General features: G+C 42.0%; 2 protein-coding genes across 4 annotated transcripts in view; one reads left to right on the top strand and one right to left on the bottom strand.

Annotated features, from left to right (window-relative positions):
• MMS22L (MMS22 like, DNA repair protein) overlaps window positions 1-17,643 on the top strand; it is a 151,157-nt gene that overhangs the window by 108,789 nt on the left and 24,725 nt on the right. For both annotated transcript variants that reach the window (XM_073336800.1, XM_073336801.1), the window contains exons 15-19: window positions 7,983-8,173; window positions 11,890-12,040; window positions 15,621-15,763; window positions 16,558-16,700; window positions 16,873-17,032. In XM_073336800.1, coding sequence (XP_073192901.1) covers window positions 7,983-8,173; window positions 11,890-12,040; window positions 15,621-15,763; window positions 16,558-16,700; window positions 16,873-17,032 — 788 coding nt within the window. The remainder of the gene's footprint in view (window positions 1-7,982; window positions 8,174-11,889; window positions 12,041-15,620; window positions 15,764-16,557; window positions 16,701-16,872; window positions 17,033-17,643) is intronic.
• KLHL32 (kelch like family member 32) overlaps window positions 5,294-17,643 on the bottom strand; it is a 247,313-nt gene continuing 234,963 nt past the window's right edge. Inside the window, exons 15-17 of one of the 2 annotated variants that reach the window (XR_012158000.1) lie at window positions 11,490-11,758; window positions 10,096-10,400; window positions 5,294-5,900 (exon numbers count right to left, since the gene is read on the bottom strand). The gene's annotated coding sequence lies outside the window, so the exon portion shown is untranslated. Of the gene's footprint in view, window positions 5,901-9,758; window positions 10,401-11,489; window positions 11,759-17,643 lie in introns of those variants that run through there. The other variant, XR_012157999.1, reaches the window with a different exon arrangement.

Here is a 17,643-nt window from a genome sequence, read left to right as displayed (position 1 = left end):
AGCCACGGAGAATGGTGGTTTCTTTTCTCCAACCCTGCAGGATGTTCGTATGTTCATGCTGACCTTGTCAGCAATATCTAAACCACCTTCCCCACCTCCAATGCTGTATGCCTCTCCCTATTTGAGGGGATTTGGGTCCCCGTCAGCATGGTTCCTATGGCTCTGTTACAGTACTGAAAGAGCAGAGAGGGCTACGTATCATGCAGAGGAACAAGGCATGTGTAGATAGAGTTGAGCTCCCTAGTTTCCCTTGTCTCTACATGGATCCTGGAGGAAAGTGCTAGTTTTGCAGCCAGATCTTCTGTTTCTTCCTCAGGTAAGCGTGTCCCCAATACAAGATTAACCAGGTTGTTACCTTTAACATATCTCAATACCTAGTCCTAGATCATTGATCTTCCCCAGTGGAAGCCAGGTACAGGCCGGGGTGGTTTTAATATTTGTTTGTAAGGATGTATTGACTTTAGGTCATTTAAAACTACTGTATAAACCTTTACTCAGCTGTTAAATGTCTCCTTAGCATTCCTGTGAACGTGAATGATTATTTTTCTTCCTAAAATTTCTCATTTCTCTTACTGGATTTAGACTATTGCAAGCCTGGGGCTTGCAGGAGGGAGCCTATTTCAGAGCTGAGGACCTCTCACAAAGAGTGCTCTATCACTGGTCCCATTTCTTTTAAATCAAGAGGGATACAGCACAAATGCCTCTGCTGATCACATCCAGACAGTATGGCAGGTGGAGAGAGGCAGCCTCTCAAGTTGCAGGGTCCCAAGCCTTTGTAGATCAAAATAAACACTACATTCAGTCTAGAAGCTAGTAGGCAGCTACAGCAGATCATGGTGCGCTGGTGACATGCACCTCCATTTAATAGGCAATCTGTGGCATTCTGCAGCTGTTTAAATTTCTGGATTGACCCAAAGTATAGCCCTAAGTCTGGAGGGGACAAAGGCACAGATCCTGGTGGCAAGGGCCACACCTGAAAGAAATGGCTGCAATCTCTGTCCAGGTACAAACAGTACAGAGTGTTCCTGAACACTGCTGCTATATGATTATCCAGCACAACCTCCAGGCTGCGGACAGGAGTAACAAATGTTCCTGGCTTTTATGAAGCCAAATTTTATTTTGTCTGTTAGTAAACAGAAAAACACCTTGTTTTAGCGAAAACAGAAAGTATATGATCTCAGTAGTGGAGCAGGTTTCTAGTGGGCACATTTGTCGAGACTGCTAAGCGAAAAGCATGGCTGTATTTATCAATATTGTTATTGCAATAAAGGGTTTGTTTATTGGTGGAAGTGGCTGACTGAACTTTGACTCTAGCACAGTGGTTCTCAAACTTTTGTACTGGTGACCCCTTTCACATAGCAAGCCTCTGAGTGCGAGCCCTCCTTACAAATTAAAAACACTTTTTTATATATTTAACACCATTATAAATGCTGGAGGCAAAGCAGGGCTTGGGGTGGAAGTTGACAAATTGTGCTCCCCCATGTAATAACCTCGTGAGCCTGTGAGGGGTCCCGACCCCCAGTTTGAGAACCCCTTCTCTAGCACAGATTGAGGCCCCATTGACTCTAAGCATTTACCTCATTGCAAGTGTTTGTTTAGGTCACTATGAATAAACATAAACACATATTTGTGCATGTTGCCCTTCTCCTGGCTCAGCGATATGTTACCTTACTTTGGAAGTCTGAATATCCTTCCACTAGGCATAGATGGCTAAAGGAAATGTAAACAGTCTTTCTTTGGAGAGGCAATTTGGAGGAGAGGAGAAGGATTTTGGACCAATCAGTAGGTTTGTACAGATGTGAGTAAAGATAGAATTTGGTCCTTTGTAATTTTACTTGCTGTATTAAAAGGAATTCTCCCTCCCTTTATTAAAACAAACAGAACCATTCAGATTTTTTGAGCCATTAATTCCTTTTATTTTTTTAACTCCGTCTGTTAGCCCTTTTTCTGCTCAGAGTTAACTCAACCATATTGTTATAAGCCCAAATTGTTACATACCTGTTTTTTTGAACTTGTATTTCTGTTGTTGTTGCTGTACCTGTTGTGTGTGTCAGAGAAAATCCCAAAGAAGCACCTTTTTATGCATGTTAACTTGGAGATTATTTGTTTCTTCAAATGGATTACTCAACTGTTACACTGAACAGAATTTTCATCTTCTACGTGTTTTTTACAAGCATTGATTAGTCTTCGCAACATCCTATGAAAGTGGAGATAAATATTACCACCCCAATTCCCTGGATCGGATACTGAAGTTCACAAAGGTTAAATTACTTATCTAAGGCCACAGAGGGAATAAATGCTAGAGGTAATCTTAGAAGTCAGGGATTTCTGGTTCCCACTTGTGTTTGGACCATGGCCCTTTCAACAAAATATTTGATGCCTTATACTACATTACGCAACCTATATTATGTGTGTTAACTGTAACCAGTCAAAAAGTAGTGGTACTAAATTCCCTGTGTGTATCCCATTGAAACTAATAGCTGCCTGTGGATAGCCATAAGGTATCTGTTACCTTTGACAGCCAGTATGCTTTATTTTTAAAATGATCCGTTTGGGAGAATTTTTTGGATACTAATTTGGTACAATGAAACACACTTCTAATACCAACCATCCTAAGGGTATGTCTACACTACGGAATAAGGTCGAATGTATAGCAGTCGGTTTTTTAGAAATCGTTTTTATATATTCGAGTGTGTGTGTCCCCACACAAAATGCTCTAAGTGCATTCAGTGCATTAACTCGGCGGAGTGCTTCCACAGTACCGAGGCTAGTGTCGACTTCTGGAGCGTTGCACTGTGGGTAGCTATCCCACAGTTCCCGCAGTCTCCGCCGCCCATTGGAATTCTGGGTTGAGATCCCAATGCCTAATGGGGCAAAAACATTGTCGCGGGTGGTTCTGGGTACATGTCATCAGGCCCTCCCTCCCCCCATGAAAGCAACGGCAGACAATCATTTTGTGCCTTTTTTCCTGAGTTACCTGTGCAGACGCCATACCATGGCAAGCATGGAGCCCGCTCAGCTCACTGTCACCGTACGTCTCCTGGGTGCTGGCAGATGCGGTACTGCATTGCTACACAGCAGCAGCTCATTGCCTTGTGGCAGCAGACAGTGCAATAGGCCTGAAAACCATCCTCCTCATGTCCGAGGTGCCGCCTCGGTAAGGTCTGTCAGGAGCGCCTGGGCAGACCTGGGCGCAGGGACTAAAATACGAGTGACTCGACCAGGTCATTCTCTTTAGTCCTGCCAGCAGTCGTATTGCACCGTCTTCTGGCGAGCAGCCAGGAGATGAGGATGGCTAGTAGTCCTATTGCACCATTTTATGGCGAGTAGGCAAGAGATGAGGATGGCTGGCAGTCCTATTTCACTGTCTTCTGCCGAGCAGCCAGGAGATGAGTATGGCTAGCAGTCCTACTGCACTGTCTGCTGCCAGCCAAAGATGTAAAAGATAGATGGAGTGGATCAAAACAAGAAATACACCAGATTTGTTTTATATTCATTTGCTCCCCCCTCTCTTCCTCCCTCTGTGAAATCAACGGCCGACAATCATTTTGGTGAGGTCTGTCAGGGGCACCTTGAAAAGTTTAATGGAGATTCAGTCCTGCCTGGAATACCAGGGGGAGGGATAGCTCAGTGGGTTGACCATTGGCCTGCTAAACCCAGGCTTTTGAGTTCAATCCTTGAGGGGGCTATTCTGTGTGACAGTTGTTTTTGTTTCTCCTTGATGTAAAGCCACCCCCTTTGTTGATTTTAATTCCCTGTAAGCCAACCCTGTAAGCCATGTCGTCAGTCTCCCCTCCCTCCGTCAGAGCAATGGCAGACAATCATTCCGCGCCTTTTTTCCATGCAGACGCCATACCACGGCAAGCATGGAGCCTGCTCAGATCACTTTGGCAATGAGGAGCACATTAAAGACCACACACATTATCCAGCAATATATGCAGCACCAGCATCTGCCAAATCGAAACCGGGCGAGTAGGCGACGTCAGCACGGTGACGAGAGTGATCAGGACATGGATACAGACTTCTCTCAAAGCATGGGCCCTGGCAATGAGGGCATCATAGTGCTAATGGGGCAGGTTCATGTGGTGGAACGCCGATTCTGGGCCCGGGAAACAAGCACAGACTGGTGGGACCGCATAGTCTTGCAGGTCTGGGACGATTCCCAGTGGCTGCGAAACTTTTGCATGCATAAGGACACTTTCATGGAACTTTGACTTGCTTTCCCCTACCTGAAGTGCCAGAAAACCAAGATGAGAGCAGCCCTCACAGTTGAGAAGCAAGTGGCAATAGCCCTCTGGAAGCTTGCAATGCCAGACAGCTACCGGTCAGTCGGGAATCAATTTGGAGTGGGCAAATCTACTGTGGGGGCTGCTGTGATGCAAGTAGCCAACGCAATCAAAGATCTGCTGATATCAAGGGTAGTGACCCTGGGAAATGTGCAGGTCATAGTGGATGGCTTTGCTGTAATGGGATTCCCTAACTGTGGTGGGGCCATAGATGGAACCCACATCCCTATCTTGGCACCGGAGCACCAAACCGGCGAGTACATAAACCGCAAGGGGTACTTTTCGATAGTGCTGCAAGCACTGATGGATTACAAGGGACGTTTCACCAACATCAACGTGGGATGGCCGAGAAGGGTACATGACGCTCGCATCTTTAGGAACTCTGGTCTGTTTCAAAAGCTGCAAAAAGGAACTTACTTCCCAGACCAGAAAATAACCATTGGGCATGTTGAAATGCCTATAGTTATCCTTGGGGACCCAGCCTATCCCTTAATGTCATGGCTCATGAAGCCGTACACAGGCACCCCGGACAGTAGTTAGGAGCTGTTCAACTACAGGCTGAGCAAGTGGAGAATGGTGGTAGAATGTGCATTTGGATGTTTAAAAGCGTGCTGGCGCAGTTTACTGGCTGGGTTAGACCTCACCAAAACCAATATTCCCACTGTTATTACTGCTTGCTGTGCGCACCACAATATCCGTGAGAGTAAGGGGGAGATGTTTATGGCGGGGTGGGAGGTTGAGGAAATCGCCTGACAGCTGGTTACATGCAGCCAGACACCAGGGCTGTTAGAAGAGCACAGGAGGGCATGGTGCGCATCAGAGAAGCTTTGAAAACCAGTTTCATGACTGGCCAGGCTACGGTGTGAAAGTTCTGTTTGTTTCTCCTTGATAAACCCCTCCCACCCTTGGTTCACTCTACTTCCCTATAAGCTAACCACCCTCCCCGCCTCCCTTCAATCACCGCTTGCAGAGGCAATAAAGTCATTGTTGCTTCACAGTCATGTATTCTTTATTAATTCATCACATAGGTAGGGGGATAACTGCCAAGGTAGCCCGGGAGGGGTGCTGGAGGAGGGAAGCACCAGGTGAGTTGGTGGAGGAGGGAAGGACAAGGCCACCCAGCACTTTAAAACTTATTGAATGCCAGCGTTCTGTTTCTTGGGCAATCCTCTGGGGTGGAGTGGCTGGGTGGCCAGAGGCCCCCCACCACGTTCTTGGGCATCTGGGTGAGGAGACTATGGAACTTGGGGAGGAAGGCGGTTGGTTACACAGGGGCTGTAGCGGCGGTCTGTGCTGCTGCCTTTCCTGCAGCTCAACCATACACTGGAGTATATTGGTTTGATCCTCCAGCAGCCTCAGCATTGAATCCTGCCCCCTCTCATCACGCTGCTGCCACCTTTCAGCTTCAGCCCTCTCTTCAGCCCGCCACCTCTCCTCCCGGTCATTTTGTGCTTTCCTGCACTCTGACATTGTCTGCCTCCACACATTCGTCTGTGCTCTGTCAGTGTGGGAGGACAGCATGAGCTCAGAGAACATTTCATCGCGAGTGCGTTTTTTTCACTTTCTAATCTTTGCTAGCCTCTGGGAAGGAGAAGATCCTTGAAACACATGCAGCTGGTGGAGAAATAAAAAAGGACAGTGGTATTTAAAAAGACACATTTTATAGAACAATGGGTACACTCTTTCTCGGTAAACCTTGCTGTTAACATTACATACATAGCACATGTGCTTTCATTACAAGGTCGCGTTCTGCCTCCCCCCACCACGTGGCTAACCCCTCCCCATGGCTAACAGCGGGGAACATTTCTGTTCAGCCACAGGCAAACAGCCCAGCAGGAAGAGGCACCTGCTTCGGGTCCCTGTTATGCTCTCTGTCCTTCATGCCCTGGGAGATTTTGACAAATGTTTTGGCATTTTGAAAACTGGAACGGAGTTCTGATAGCACGGATTCCTCTCCCCATACAGCGATCAGATCCCGTACCTCCCGTTTGGTCCGTGCTGGAGCTCTTTTGCGATTCTGGGACTCCATCATGGTCACCTCTGCTGATGAGCTCTGCAGTCACCTGCAGCTTGCCATGCTGGCCAAACAGGAAATGAGATTCAAAAGTTCTCGGGCCTTTTCCTGTCTACCTGGTCAGTGCATCTGAGTTGAGAGTGCTGTCCAGAGCGGTCACAATGGAGCCCTCTGGGATAGCTCCCGGATGCTAATACTGTCGAATTGCATCCCCAGTACCCCAATTTCGACCCAGCAAGGCCAATTTCAGCGCTAATCCCCTCGTCAGGGGTGGAGTAAAGAAATCGGTTTTAAGAGCCCTTTAAGTCGAAAAAAGAGCTTTGTGTGGACGGGTGCAGAGCTAAATCGATTTAACGCTGCTAAATTCGACCTCAACTCCTAGTGTAGACCAGGGCTAAGAGTAGGCCTTGCTGCCTGTCCGCTCTTTATTTAAAATTATTCCAGTCCAGATGTCCTAATGAGTGTCATGAGTTGTGTAATTCTTTTATAATTCTTTCACATTCTCCAGGGGGGAACTTTATTTATTAGGATGAGCATAGAATAAATACCTAGGAAGGCAGAGAAAGGAGTGTTGTGAAACATTTGCTCGTGTGACTATCTCATGTTTTTTTTCTTATGGTATAATCTACAAACATTAGCGTTAAAGCAAGTCTCACTGCCTTCACTCTATGCTATTATCTTCTAAATATCTTGACTCTGACTTTACAGTGCTGTTTATAGAATTTAATAAAGCAAATGTAATAATGCTGCCTGTGCTTTAATGCACAATCTCAATTGAGTTGACCAGAAGATAAATAGGAACAGGAATGACAGTGTGTTCCTGCAGATTGTTTTTAATAAGCATGTTATTTAGTTGATCAGCCCGTTGCAGTAATGCCTCCTATCCTAGTCTACCAGACAAATGTATTAATGCTCCCCCCCACCCCCATTTCTCTGAGAACATTGATTCCCTGCAGACATATCTCTATTAAACCTCTAGAAAGTCACAACTTCCAAATTAGATTAAGTAGCAGGAATGGTACTAGAAGAATAATCAAAGAAAATTGAGTGCATTATTGAATTTATGCCACATTGTCTCACGAAGAGATGGGAGTTGTGTGGTAGTGGTAACTTTTGTCCTTACTGTACTAAGAAAGCTGTGGCCCTACTGTCAAACCGAATTGTCTACAATGCATCAGGAAAACATGCATCTTTTCTCTTATCTAACCACGCATCTACTGAGGTTTCACAAATTAAAAAGTCAACTTTAATACTAAGTCTTGCAATTAAGAAAAAGCATTTTTCATTATTTACTGTTTTTCTGTACACACCCATGCACTTACACTCTTACAGATAATTTTAAAAAAAAGAGTGCCTGGCTTTGGATTGTAAGCAAGACTCACTTGTCTTGCCAGCAGTTGCAAAATGCAAACGTTCTTTTTAAAGTGACCTGTTTCTCATTTTGATCTGACATATTAAAAAGCATATAATTAATGGTTGACATTAGTAATTAACATTAACTTTATGGTGCTTAATATGCCATCATTCATCCATCAAATAACCGGTATGCATAATGTCTTGCAAAAAGGTTTTAATTACACAAAATGATCCTTCAGTTCTCAGACTATACAGTTTAAAGAAACTGTGAAAGAATCTGTTTTTTTCATTTATTGCATGTTAACGTTGTTTTTGTTTCTCCCTAGGAGTGTGCACGAACGTGTGATCCAGGGACCTCAGCTAGGGAACACGGGCCCAAACACACAACTTCCATTAGTGGCTAAAGAGCACCACCTTGCTGTTGCCAGTGCTCTCTGGAGAAATTTTTTCCCCTTCTTGAAGAGCCAAAGGATATCACAGACACTGCCTCCTCCACAGCTTGCAGATACAGCTGCAGGTCAGCACTGATGCTCCTTTTCTCTGTTGCCTCCTTTGCTATTTCCCTGAATGCAAACTTTTCTCCATTTTAAGGTTTTGGCATATTCCTGCTCATGTTTAGTAGCTCAAATCTACGCAAATGTAGAGACTAGGCTCTGTGATAATGGTGCTAAATATTTTGACAACAAAAAAAATGAAGTGCTGGCTCTGTCAGTAGGATACAGATCTATAATACTGGAGTGGTTTGAATCTATAGGACTCTTTGATTTTTTGCATCATTGACAGCTTAAATTATATTTGTAATGTTTGCTGTAATCTAAATAAGGATAATGATTTATGGTTCATTACATTATACCTAAAATCTATTCTATAGCTTCACATGAAAGTTTTCTCTCATCTTGTTTTTTTCAGTATGCTAATGGTTTAACATAATTTACATTTTGGTATCATGTTTTGACATCTATGCAGATATTTTTTAAAAGGTAAATTTCATTATCACTTTTTGTAGCATTTTTACTTTCAGATGCATTCTGACATTACATTGGACTGTTCTGATCGGTCATTTTGTATTGGAAGCTGTTACGTTGCTAGAATTTTACCTTGCAAATACCACTCCGAATCCAGACAGATGGATAGTGTGTCAGTGAATAGTAAGAATGCTGGATCAGATCCTTGGCTTCGGTGGAGCTACGCTGATTTGTGGCAGCTGAGGATCTGGCTCACTGCATTTGGATGCAGTATTATTTTTGCTGAAATGTTAATATAATACTATGTTTCAGTTTGACAGGGGGCTGATCTCTAGCTCTGAGGATGTACTGAATCTGAAAAGGCCAGATCGAAACGGAGTCTTTTTTTTTTTTTTCCCCCTCATGATGTGAATTAAGAACTATGTTTATAAGCTCTCAGGGACTAGGTCAGTAACAGAAATGCTAAGAGACCCTTGAACTGGAGCAGTTCTGCAATAGTTAAGTGAGATAATGGTAATGAGAGAGACTCTTGTGAAAGGGTAATGCCACCGCTGAGGCATTATAGAAAATGGCAATACAAAACCAAAGCAAGATCCATTCTCCTTCTATTTGAATGAAATAGTGAAAGAACCAACCTCTATTAGGAATCTGCTTAGAGTGCTGAATATAGATACAATTGTGATCTGTGTTATGCACCGTTATAGGGGAGCAATGTGGAGGAATGCAACTTCTTACCCCACTGCGTGGGCTACTTGCATTGAAGGTTGCTACACAAGGGAGAGACAGAAGCCTCCACAGCACTGCTACTCCCCTTCCTATTCAAGTGGGTGGGGAGTGGACATCCAGGGACAGGAAGTGGCAGTTTTAACCATGTTGCCCCCTTCCCCTCTCTCTCAGAGTATACTGGTGTTGGAGTATCATTAAAACAACTAAATATCAAGGCCCCTAAAATGGAATCACCCCTCAAAAATGCATTCACAGGAAAATTTCTAATGAAGTTTCTTTGTAATGAATTACAAATAAATCTGAGCTCTGAATGAAGATATGTGGACATTAAAGAATCCAAATACTGACTTGTAACATTGAAATATAAAATGAAGAACAGTTAATGGTAAGATTAAAAGCTTTGATAGCTATATTTTAATGACTTGTAATTTTGTGCAGAGAATGAGTACAGATAAGGTATCTCTTAAGCCAAGGTTTTGGTGGCATGAGTGTGGTTTTGCCAATTCTTCTTTTACATAGAATTTCTAATCTGCTTAAAATGTTATTGCCAATAGAACAGAATCAACATGTTATGTTGGGAGATCTAAGAAATAGATATACAAACAAGTAATGATAAATAAAAACACAGAAACAAAAAAGACACAGGGCAAGGTGACACAAAACAACATCACCCAGAAACTGCAAAACCAGCAGGAAAAATACCTAAGTTGGGTAACTGAAGCTTGCGCATGCGTAATGTACTGGTTACCTAAAATCCATAAGGTTGATGTGCTAAAAGCCAATTGGATGAAATTAAGGACTCTGTAGTGTAGAAATGTATAAAAGACCAAGCAAACATGGACCCACACTGGAGAAACACCAGACCAGAAACTGAGGAACAGGGCTGAAGGACCAGACCAAGGGATCAGAGGAGGCGACAACGATCGTGGAAGGTGGAGGAACTTCCCAGTGTTCCAGAATGTGGCAACTTGGGCTGTTTACCAATTCTGTCTTGTCTGTTGTTATCTGGATGGCATAAATGTATGTCCAGACACTGAGTGATAATAATTCTTTCTGAAATGGTATAAATAAAAGCAAAAATTGATTAAGCCTAAATTGGGTGGACTTGTGACTCAGTTTCCCAACTTTTACCCCCTGCACTGGCAAACATTGCTGAACCACCATGGTGGGGAAAGTAATCTGTGCTAAGTATGTACCTCTCAGGGTTGGCATGATTACTTCCTTCCCCGGGGTAAACGGTGAACTAAGCACCATATTTTGACTGTGGTTTACAAAAGGTCATTAGCCTATTTCTGTGGTGGCAAAACTACACACTGACCCTTACTGAGGACTTGTAGAAAGATCACAGACCTAGCCCTGTTCCATTAATTCAAATAGCTGCATTTGTATTGCTTCTGAGAATTGACTTATTATGTACTTCAGCTAGTCAAAAATCAGCTTCTGGATACATGTAGTTCAAAGTATGCTGTTAATTTATTAATATGCCGGTTTCTGGGAAGCTGGGAGCTGGTGAGCACCTTACATTTTATCAAAAAATAAAGATCAGTCTTCCAAACCTCCTTTGCTGTTGCCGATTTCATTTACCCTAATAACATATCAGCATTCCATGATATGTCTCCTGCCTGCCTTGAAATGTATTTGTTATCCATAGCATAAAGAATGAGCTATGAGAATCATTTTTTTTTGTTAGTGTTGGATGTAGGTTCCATGGTGGTCCACCAGTATAAAGAGCATGGTTATGTCTCATTAAAAAATTCTGTATGCAGTGTTGTAATAGTTGTGTTGGTTCCAGGATATTAGAGACACAAGATGGGTGAGGTAATATCTTTTATTGGACCAGCTGCTGCTGGTGAGAGAAAAATTGTGACATCTAAATTGTAGCTTGAAAGTTTCTCTCTCACCAACAGCAGTTGGTCCAATAAAAGATATTACCTCACCAACTCTGCGTCTCTAAAAAAAAATTCTGTGGCAGGTATTCATTTCTAGATCTGAAGATGTTGTCTTGGCCTACGTGGGATTGTTCAGTTCAAAAGTAACTTTATCATTGCAGTGTTTACACTCCCTCCCTCTGCCCCCAAGGAACTCTCATTTTAAAAAGGTTTATTCTAAACATAGAAAGAAACAATTCTACAGATCCCTTACCTTTCAAAATATAGTTTAATCCTCCAAAGTTCATTCCTGGAGGAAGAAAGTGTTTTAAAAATTGTTATAGGACAAAAAATGTACTCGTGCATGAAAGGGGGAGGAAAAAGGAAATGTATTTTTAAACAGTGTGTATTTGATTGTATCAATCTGCCAAATTTTGGATCTTGTGTGTTGTCATGGATTGTAAGCCCCTCAGGATAGGGACTGCATCTTCATATGCATTTAAGCGATGTCTCGCATGATGGGTTCCCAATCATGATTGTGGCCTGTGGGAGTGACAGAAACATACGTATTAAATAACAACTAACAGCAGACTCTGTTAGTAGAACAGGAATATATTTTAAATATTTTGAGAAACTTAACACTCTGCCCCTCCTTTTTCTCTGTTGAAAATCAGGTTTTACTCTGTTAGCTTTGGACATGCCCTGTACAGCTCCATCAGATCTCCAGCCACAGCCTGTTTTAGCAATGATGCAATCGTTTGGATGGGACGATATGGTGTGTCCCCAGCTGGTATCACGATATCTCAGTCATCTAATACAAAACAGGTGAACAATTTAAACTCCTTGTTCTTTTGGATCCTTTCTAGCACACAAAGTTCCCTCATTTGTTCATTGGTCTAAAAGAAAATGTTATTTTAAAAAGCAGTGCTTCCCTTCAAGTGATCTACTTTCTTTGTTATAGACCTTTTGCAATTCTCTAAGTTCTAGATTCCTTGAATTTATTATGGTTTTGTCCTCCTTTATTTTCTAAAGCTTTTTTCTTATGGCTTTGGATAATGAAAGTTGACAGGTAGACATTTAAATTGCTAAGTTAATTTTTCTTTCATGAAGCAAGTCGCTTTTTTTTCCAAATGGAAAAAGTGTTATCGCTAATTGGTATTGGAAAACTGGGATCTAGACAATAACTCTGTATCAATACTCTTCTGAAGGCCATTACACTGCAACTAAATGAAATGCTTTGACCCACACAGTATTGTACTTTATTTAGTTGCATATTGACTATCCCTCCCCTTTTACTATTGTTACCATCCCTACCATTTAAGAGGTAAAGCAGTAGCACCCATAGCTGAATTTTAATATGTTGAATGTTATGACTTGGTAATTCCAACATCTATTTATCCCCTTTCATTCATGCTTAGAGATTTTAAGCTTGTCTTAATATTCCTCTGGACTTTTTATGATATTGCAACAGAGAAATAATTAAATATTTAGGTTTCTGTTATAACAAAAATATTTAGGGAGGGGTCCAGTATAGTATCAATAACATCCAAAATAATAATAAATACAAAATAATAAAACTGGACTTGTGGACCTTTTCATCTGGCAATCTCATACTAGTTTTCACACAGTACTAATGTCTGAGACCGTAAGAATGAGCATGTTGAGTAGAATCCTAAAATTTATTTAACAGATTTTTGCCCCAGTCCTACAAACATGAAATGAACATGCTTAAATGTATGGGTGTGGTAGTTCCATTGGCTTAAATGGGTCTGCATAAAGTTACGCATGTACATAAACACTCACTGAATCAGAGCCTTCATTCTGAGGGGAAGCACATCTCTCTTTCGCTCTCCGCTCTGAGCTGTATCTGCTCTGGCCCAGAGTGCTGGCGGCACGGCGAACTGAGGTTGCGGGGCAGAGGGAAAAGCAGGGGAGGGGCCGGGGGCTAGCCTCCCCAGCCGGGAGCTCAAGGGCAGGGCAGGATAGTCCCATGGGCTGTAGTTTGCCCACTCTGATCTAGACCATTCCTGACAGGTGTTTGTTTAACCTGCTCTTAAAAATCTCCATGATGGAGATTCCACAACCTCCCTAGGCAGTTTATTCCAGTGCTTAACCACCTAACAGTTAAGGAGTTTTTCCTAATGTACAACTTAAACCACCCTTGCTGCAATTTAAGCCCATTGCTTCTTGTCCTATCCTCAGAGGTTAAGAAGAACAATTTTTCTCCCTCCTCCTTGTAACAACCTTTTATGTACTTGAAAACTGTTATCATGTCCCCTCTCTCTAATGAATACGAAGGTGTCCTTCTCCACACCCTCACCCCCAGTTAATTTCCTTAACTTGAAGCAAATATGACAACTGGTCTCGTAGTAACTGCAGATGGCACAGCACCTTCTCCCCAGTGCTATTGACATATGCAGAGGAGATGTTTTGTCCTGCAGCTAGGAGTTCCTGATGGAATTAAGCACAATTACACAGGCACATGTTGCTTGGGCAGACGAGTAGCAGGCACTCCTTAGATATATGAAAAAAGTCTGTGAGGCTGTGAACATCGCAGCACCAACTAGTGTGACTGAGCTCCTTGGCGAAGTTGGTCAGCGAGCCACTCACCCAACACCTACGTGGCATGATACCTGCTCATTAGTCAGGTGAATCTGCTTCACCCTCCGATAGAGTTGCCACAATGCCCCCTCTGTCTGCCTCCACAACAGGTACTTCTGGGGGAAATCTGCGCCAGTGTGCAATCCAGAATTTTTCAGAAATTAATGTTTTTTGTGCATAATTTCCTTTCCCCCACAGAAAGGGCTGCAATGCTGCTGGGTGCCACTAGGGGCTGCTGGAGGCAGCAGAGCCCAGCTCACACTGCCTGGTGAATCATAGAATATCAGGGTTGGAAGGGACCTCATGAGGTCATCTAGTCCAACCCCCTGCTCAAAGCAGGGCCAATCCCCAGTTTTTGCCCCAGATCCCTAAATGGCCCCCTCAAGGATTGAACTCACAACCCTGGGTTTAGCAGGCCAATGCTCAAACCACTGAGCTATCCCTCCCCTTCTGAGAGTTCCTGGCAGTTGCAGTTCCCTGCATGCTCTGAGGGAAGGAGACCGTGGTGTGCTGGACATTACACAAGCCTGGCTGGGACCCAGCAACAGGCTGTTTCTCCTTCTGGATCCATAGGCGGTAGGGGGATGGGTGTCTGGGCTGGGGGGGCACGGCTGGGTTCTGGAAAAGAGGGAGCTGGTGTCTGGGCTGGGGGGGCTCGGCTGGTTTCTGGGAGGGAGGGGTGAGCGTCTGGGCTCGGGAAGAATGGCTGGGTTCTGGGAGCTGGGAAGGGACAGAGAAACAGGAATTGGGTTGGCATAGGGGTTTCTTTAACTCTCTACTCCTGGGGGAATTTTTGTGGATGTCTGTATTGTTACAGACATATTTGCTGACAGGTGTTTTGACATAAATTACCAAAATAATTGAAACTGGTGTGATTATGCAGTGTTGCTTTGACAAATAAAATTTGCAAAATTTTGTAGACTTTTAAAAATATTGTGTGCAGAGTTTTTAATTTTAGGCTGCAGAATTTTAAATTTTTGGCGCAGAATTCTCCCAGGAGTATACATTGCATCACAGATTTAAATATTGTAAAATGGTGCCAATTTCATAGTACTTAAAGTATATATTCAATGTTCAAATTATGTTTGGTCTGACAGAATACTTTCAAGTGATATTGGGGGTCTATGTGGGACTTGGCTGCTGGAAATATCTGGGAAGTGTGCTGCCATGGACAGTTAAAGTGCACCTGATTTTTCTTCTCTCTTACACTTTTCTGTACACCAGTATAGCTGTACTGGCTCTGATGTAATTAGTCCTGATTTGCTGTGGTGTAAAGTAGGGGAGAATCTGGCCCTCTTTGTGTTTGTAGAGGAGGATAGTTCCTTTTATACTCCCTTGTTAGTCACTTCACAGTCATTTGTGACACCTCTAGATTACCTTAGTGGGGTTTTTCTCCTTAACTGTTTTTGATTCGTCACAGTCTTATTTGCCGAAACAAATCACCTCTCATCCCTAGGCTTCTAAGTAGAGAGAGACCCTCATTGCTGGATTGAAAAATAACAAACTGTACAGATTTTCTGTGCATCAGTTTTATGTCTTACATCTGACCTGTAAATTACATCACCACATATGGCACTAGTGAATTTAGCACATCACCTGTATCTGGGCATCTGTAAACTCTGGGCAAAATTCTGTAGGTTGCATGTATTTAAAGGAATGCCAAGTTTGGCCCTCTCTCTGTGTTATGTTTGTATACAGTTATAAATGGGGTTGCTAAAAACATTCTCTATAAAACTAAAGTAAAATGAGGCTTTTTTCCAGCTCTTTATTTATTTCCTTTCCCCCCACCACTATATTTGTGCAGTGCATTGTCTGAAGCTTTTTCTGGTATGGGACATACATCCTATGAAGCCTTGTCAGTACGTTCTTGGTTTCGGTGCATTTTACAAATGTACATTGATCAGCCTAGTGGTACGTTGACCAGGACAGATGCTGAGCGAACAGTTGGTAAGTGTTCACGTTTCCCTAGTGTTTGAATTGCTGTAACGATTCTATATAGCAAAAATGGCATATATTTTCAACTAATTACAAAATGTATTTTTGTTTGTATTTCTTTACTTTTACCCAATTACAAAATGTACTTCTTTACATGGCTTGTGCTATTTCTTGATGTTTTGCCTGTTCTATATATGACAAATTTGTCACAAACAAAGATAAAAGAGCTGTTTCCTTGGAAGCAAAGAACAAAAACTTGCTCCCAAGGAGACAAGCTATTTTTTCCTCCATGAAGAACTGCTCTGAAAAATGTGAAAATCTGAAGTAAATAACCAGGAATCATGCTGTGAACTCCCTAAAAAGAAAAACATCCAATTATGAATAATTCTTTCCCATTTTAGATTGGATATTTTGCTTTCTTGGCTGCTTCATCCTTATGTGCTGAATGATATTTATTCAGTCTTATTTAGAATATTGCACTTCTAATTATCCATAGAACAAATCTTCTAAAAGATATTGTTCATGTATATTCTGTAAATTTCTGGGAAGGCTAATGGTAGAGTGAAGGGCTTGGATTACTCCTAATACACATTACTCTCACCCAGTGTTGGATACTTGCCTAGTTTAGAAACAAGCCCTTTGTCTAGTAAGAAACCTTAACTTATGGAGTCTTCATATTTTAAACACGTTTGAATCGTGTTTGACTTCATGATTTTGTTAACAGATAAATAGAAAACTCAACCATATCTGGAGTTGACTAGCAAAGTATACTGCATTCTCAGTTATATTCCCTTTATAACAAACAGGGAAAGTTTATGTGGAGCAGCTGACTGAAATGACAAGGCTGGTTTTTAAACTCTCAGAAGTAGAAAACATCTTCTCAAAGGCACACTTTGATGACTCAATCTTCAAGCAAGACCCTAAGAATGCTCTTGTCCAGTTCATTAAGGTACTGTACCTCTTATCATGGTTCTACAGGACAGTTATAATGTGCAATGTAAAACCAAAACTTGAATGTGCTTTTTTTAAAAAAGTATTTAGCCAAGCTTCAGCACAGTACTTAACAAAAACAAACAAAATCCAACAGAGTCTGGTCTATTTAACTTTTTTTGTGTTCTCAGGCTGTTGGTGTAACTTACAGTGGCCTTCAGACTGTAGCTGAGAAATCTGCCATGGTAACAAAGTCTTTGGAATATCTAGGTGACGTGGTAAAATATGTAAAACCTTATTTGCAGAAGAAAGGACCCGCTGAAGGCCTGCAGCTCACTTACTCCATTATAGGTAATTATTTTGCAACCATGCATCATCTTGTTTCATAATTCAGTAGCACAGGAAATAGTTTTGTGTAGGGAATGAGTAAAATATTGTGACTCAACCCAGCATGAATGAACAACTTTTTGTGTGGATTTTTTAATAATCTATTTTCCTGATGTTTAAAAGATTAAATATCGGAAAACTACTAAAAAGAAAAATTCCTTATTTTCTCTTTTATCTTTCTCACCTTTTTATCTTGATCCTCTGAAACAACAATATTTCTCTCCTCCAGAAAATAATCCTTCCTCTGTAGTTGTGCTGTGAATACTAACAAAGTTTAGCTTTTATTTGAAATCATGAGGTTTTAATATTTTTGTTCACTGAAAATCTTTACTGGAACTAAACAAGGAAAAATGCCCACAGAATGGAATTTTTATTAATCTGCAGTATCTTTGCTATAATGCTATGGTAGTGCATCTGACTATGTAAATTATCAATTAAATGAGCGTTACTTTGGCACTCTTCTCTTTGATCCTGTGTGCACATTATTAAAGGCCATATTCTGGGAGCCTTACCCACACTGAATAGTTCCTTACTCCTTGAGCATTGCCATTAAAACCAGTGGGACTGCTCAAAGA

The sequence above is a fragment of the Lepidochelys kempii genome, chromosome 3 (genome assembly GCF_965140265.1).
Source record: "Lepidochelys kempii isolate rLepKem1 chromosome 3, rLepKem1.hap2, whole genome shotgun sequence".
NCBI classification, from domain to species: domain Eukaryota; kingdom Metazoa; phylum Chordata; order Testudines; family Cheloniidae; genus Lepidochelys; species Lepidochelys kempii.
The sequence above is the reverse complement of the archived record's forward strand: the minus strand, read 5'-3'. Positions and strand labels throughout refer to the sequence as shown.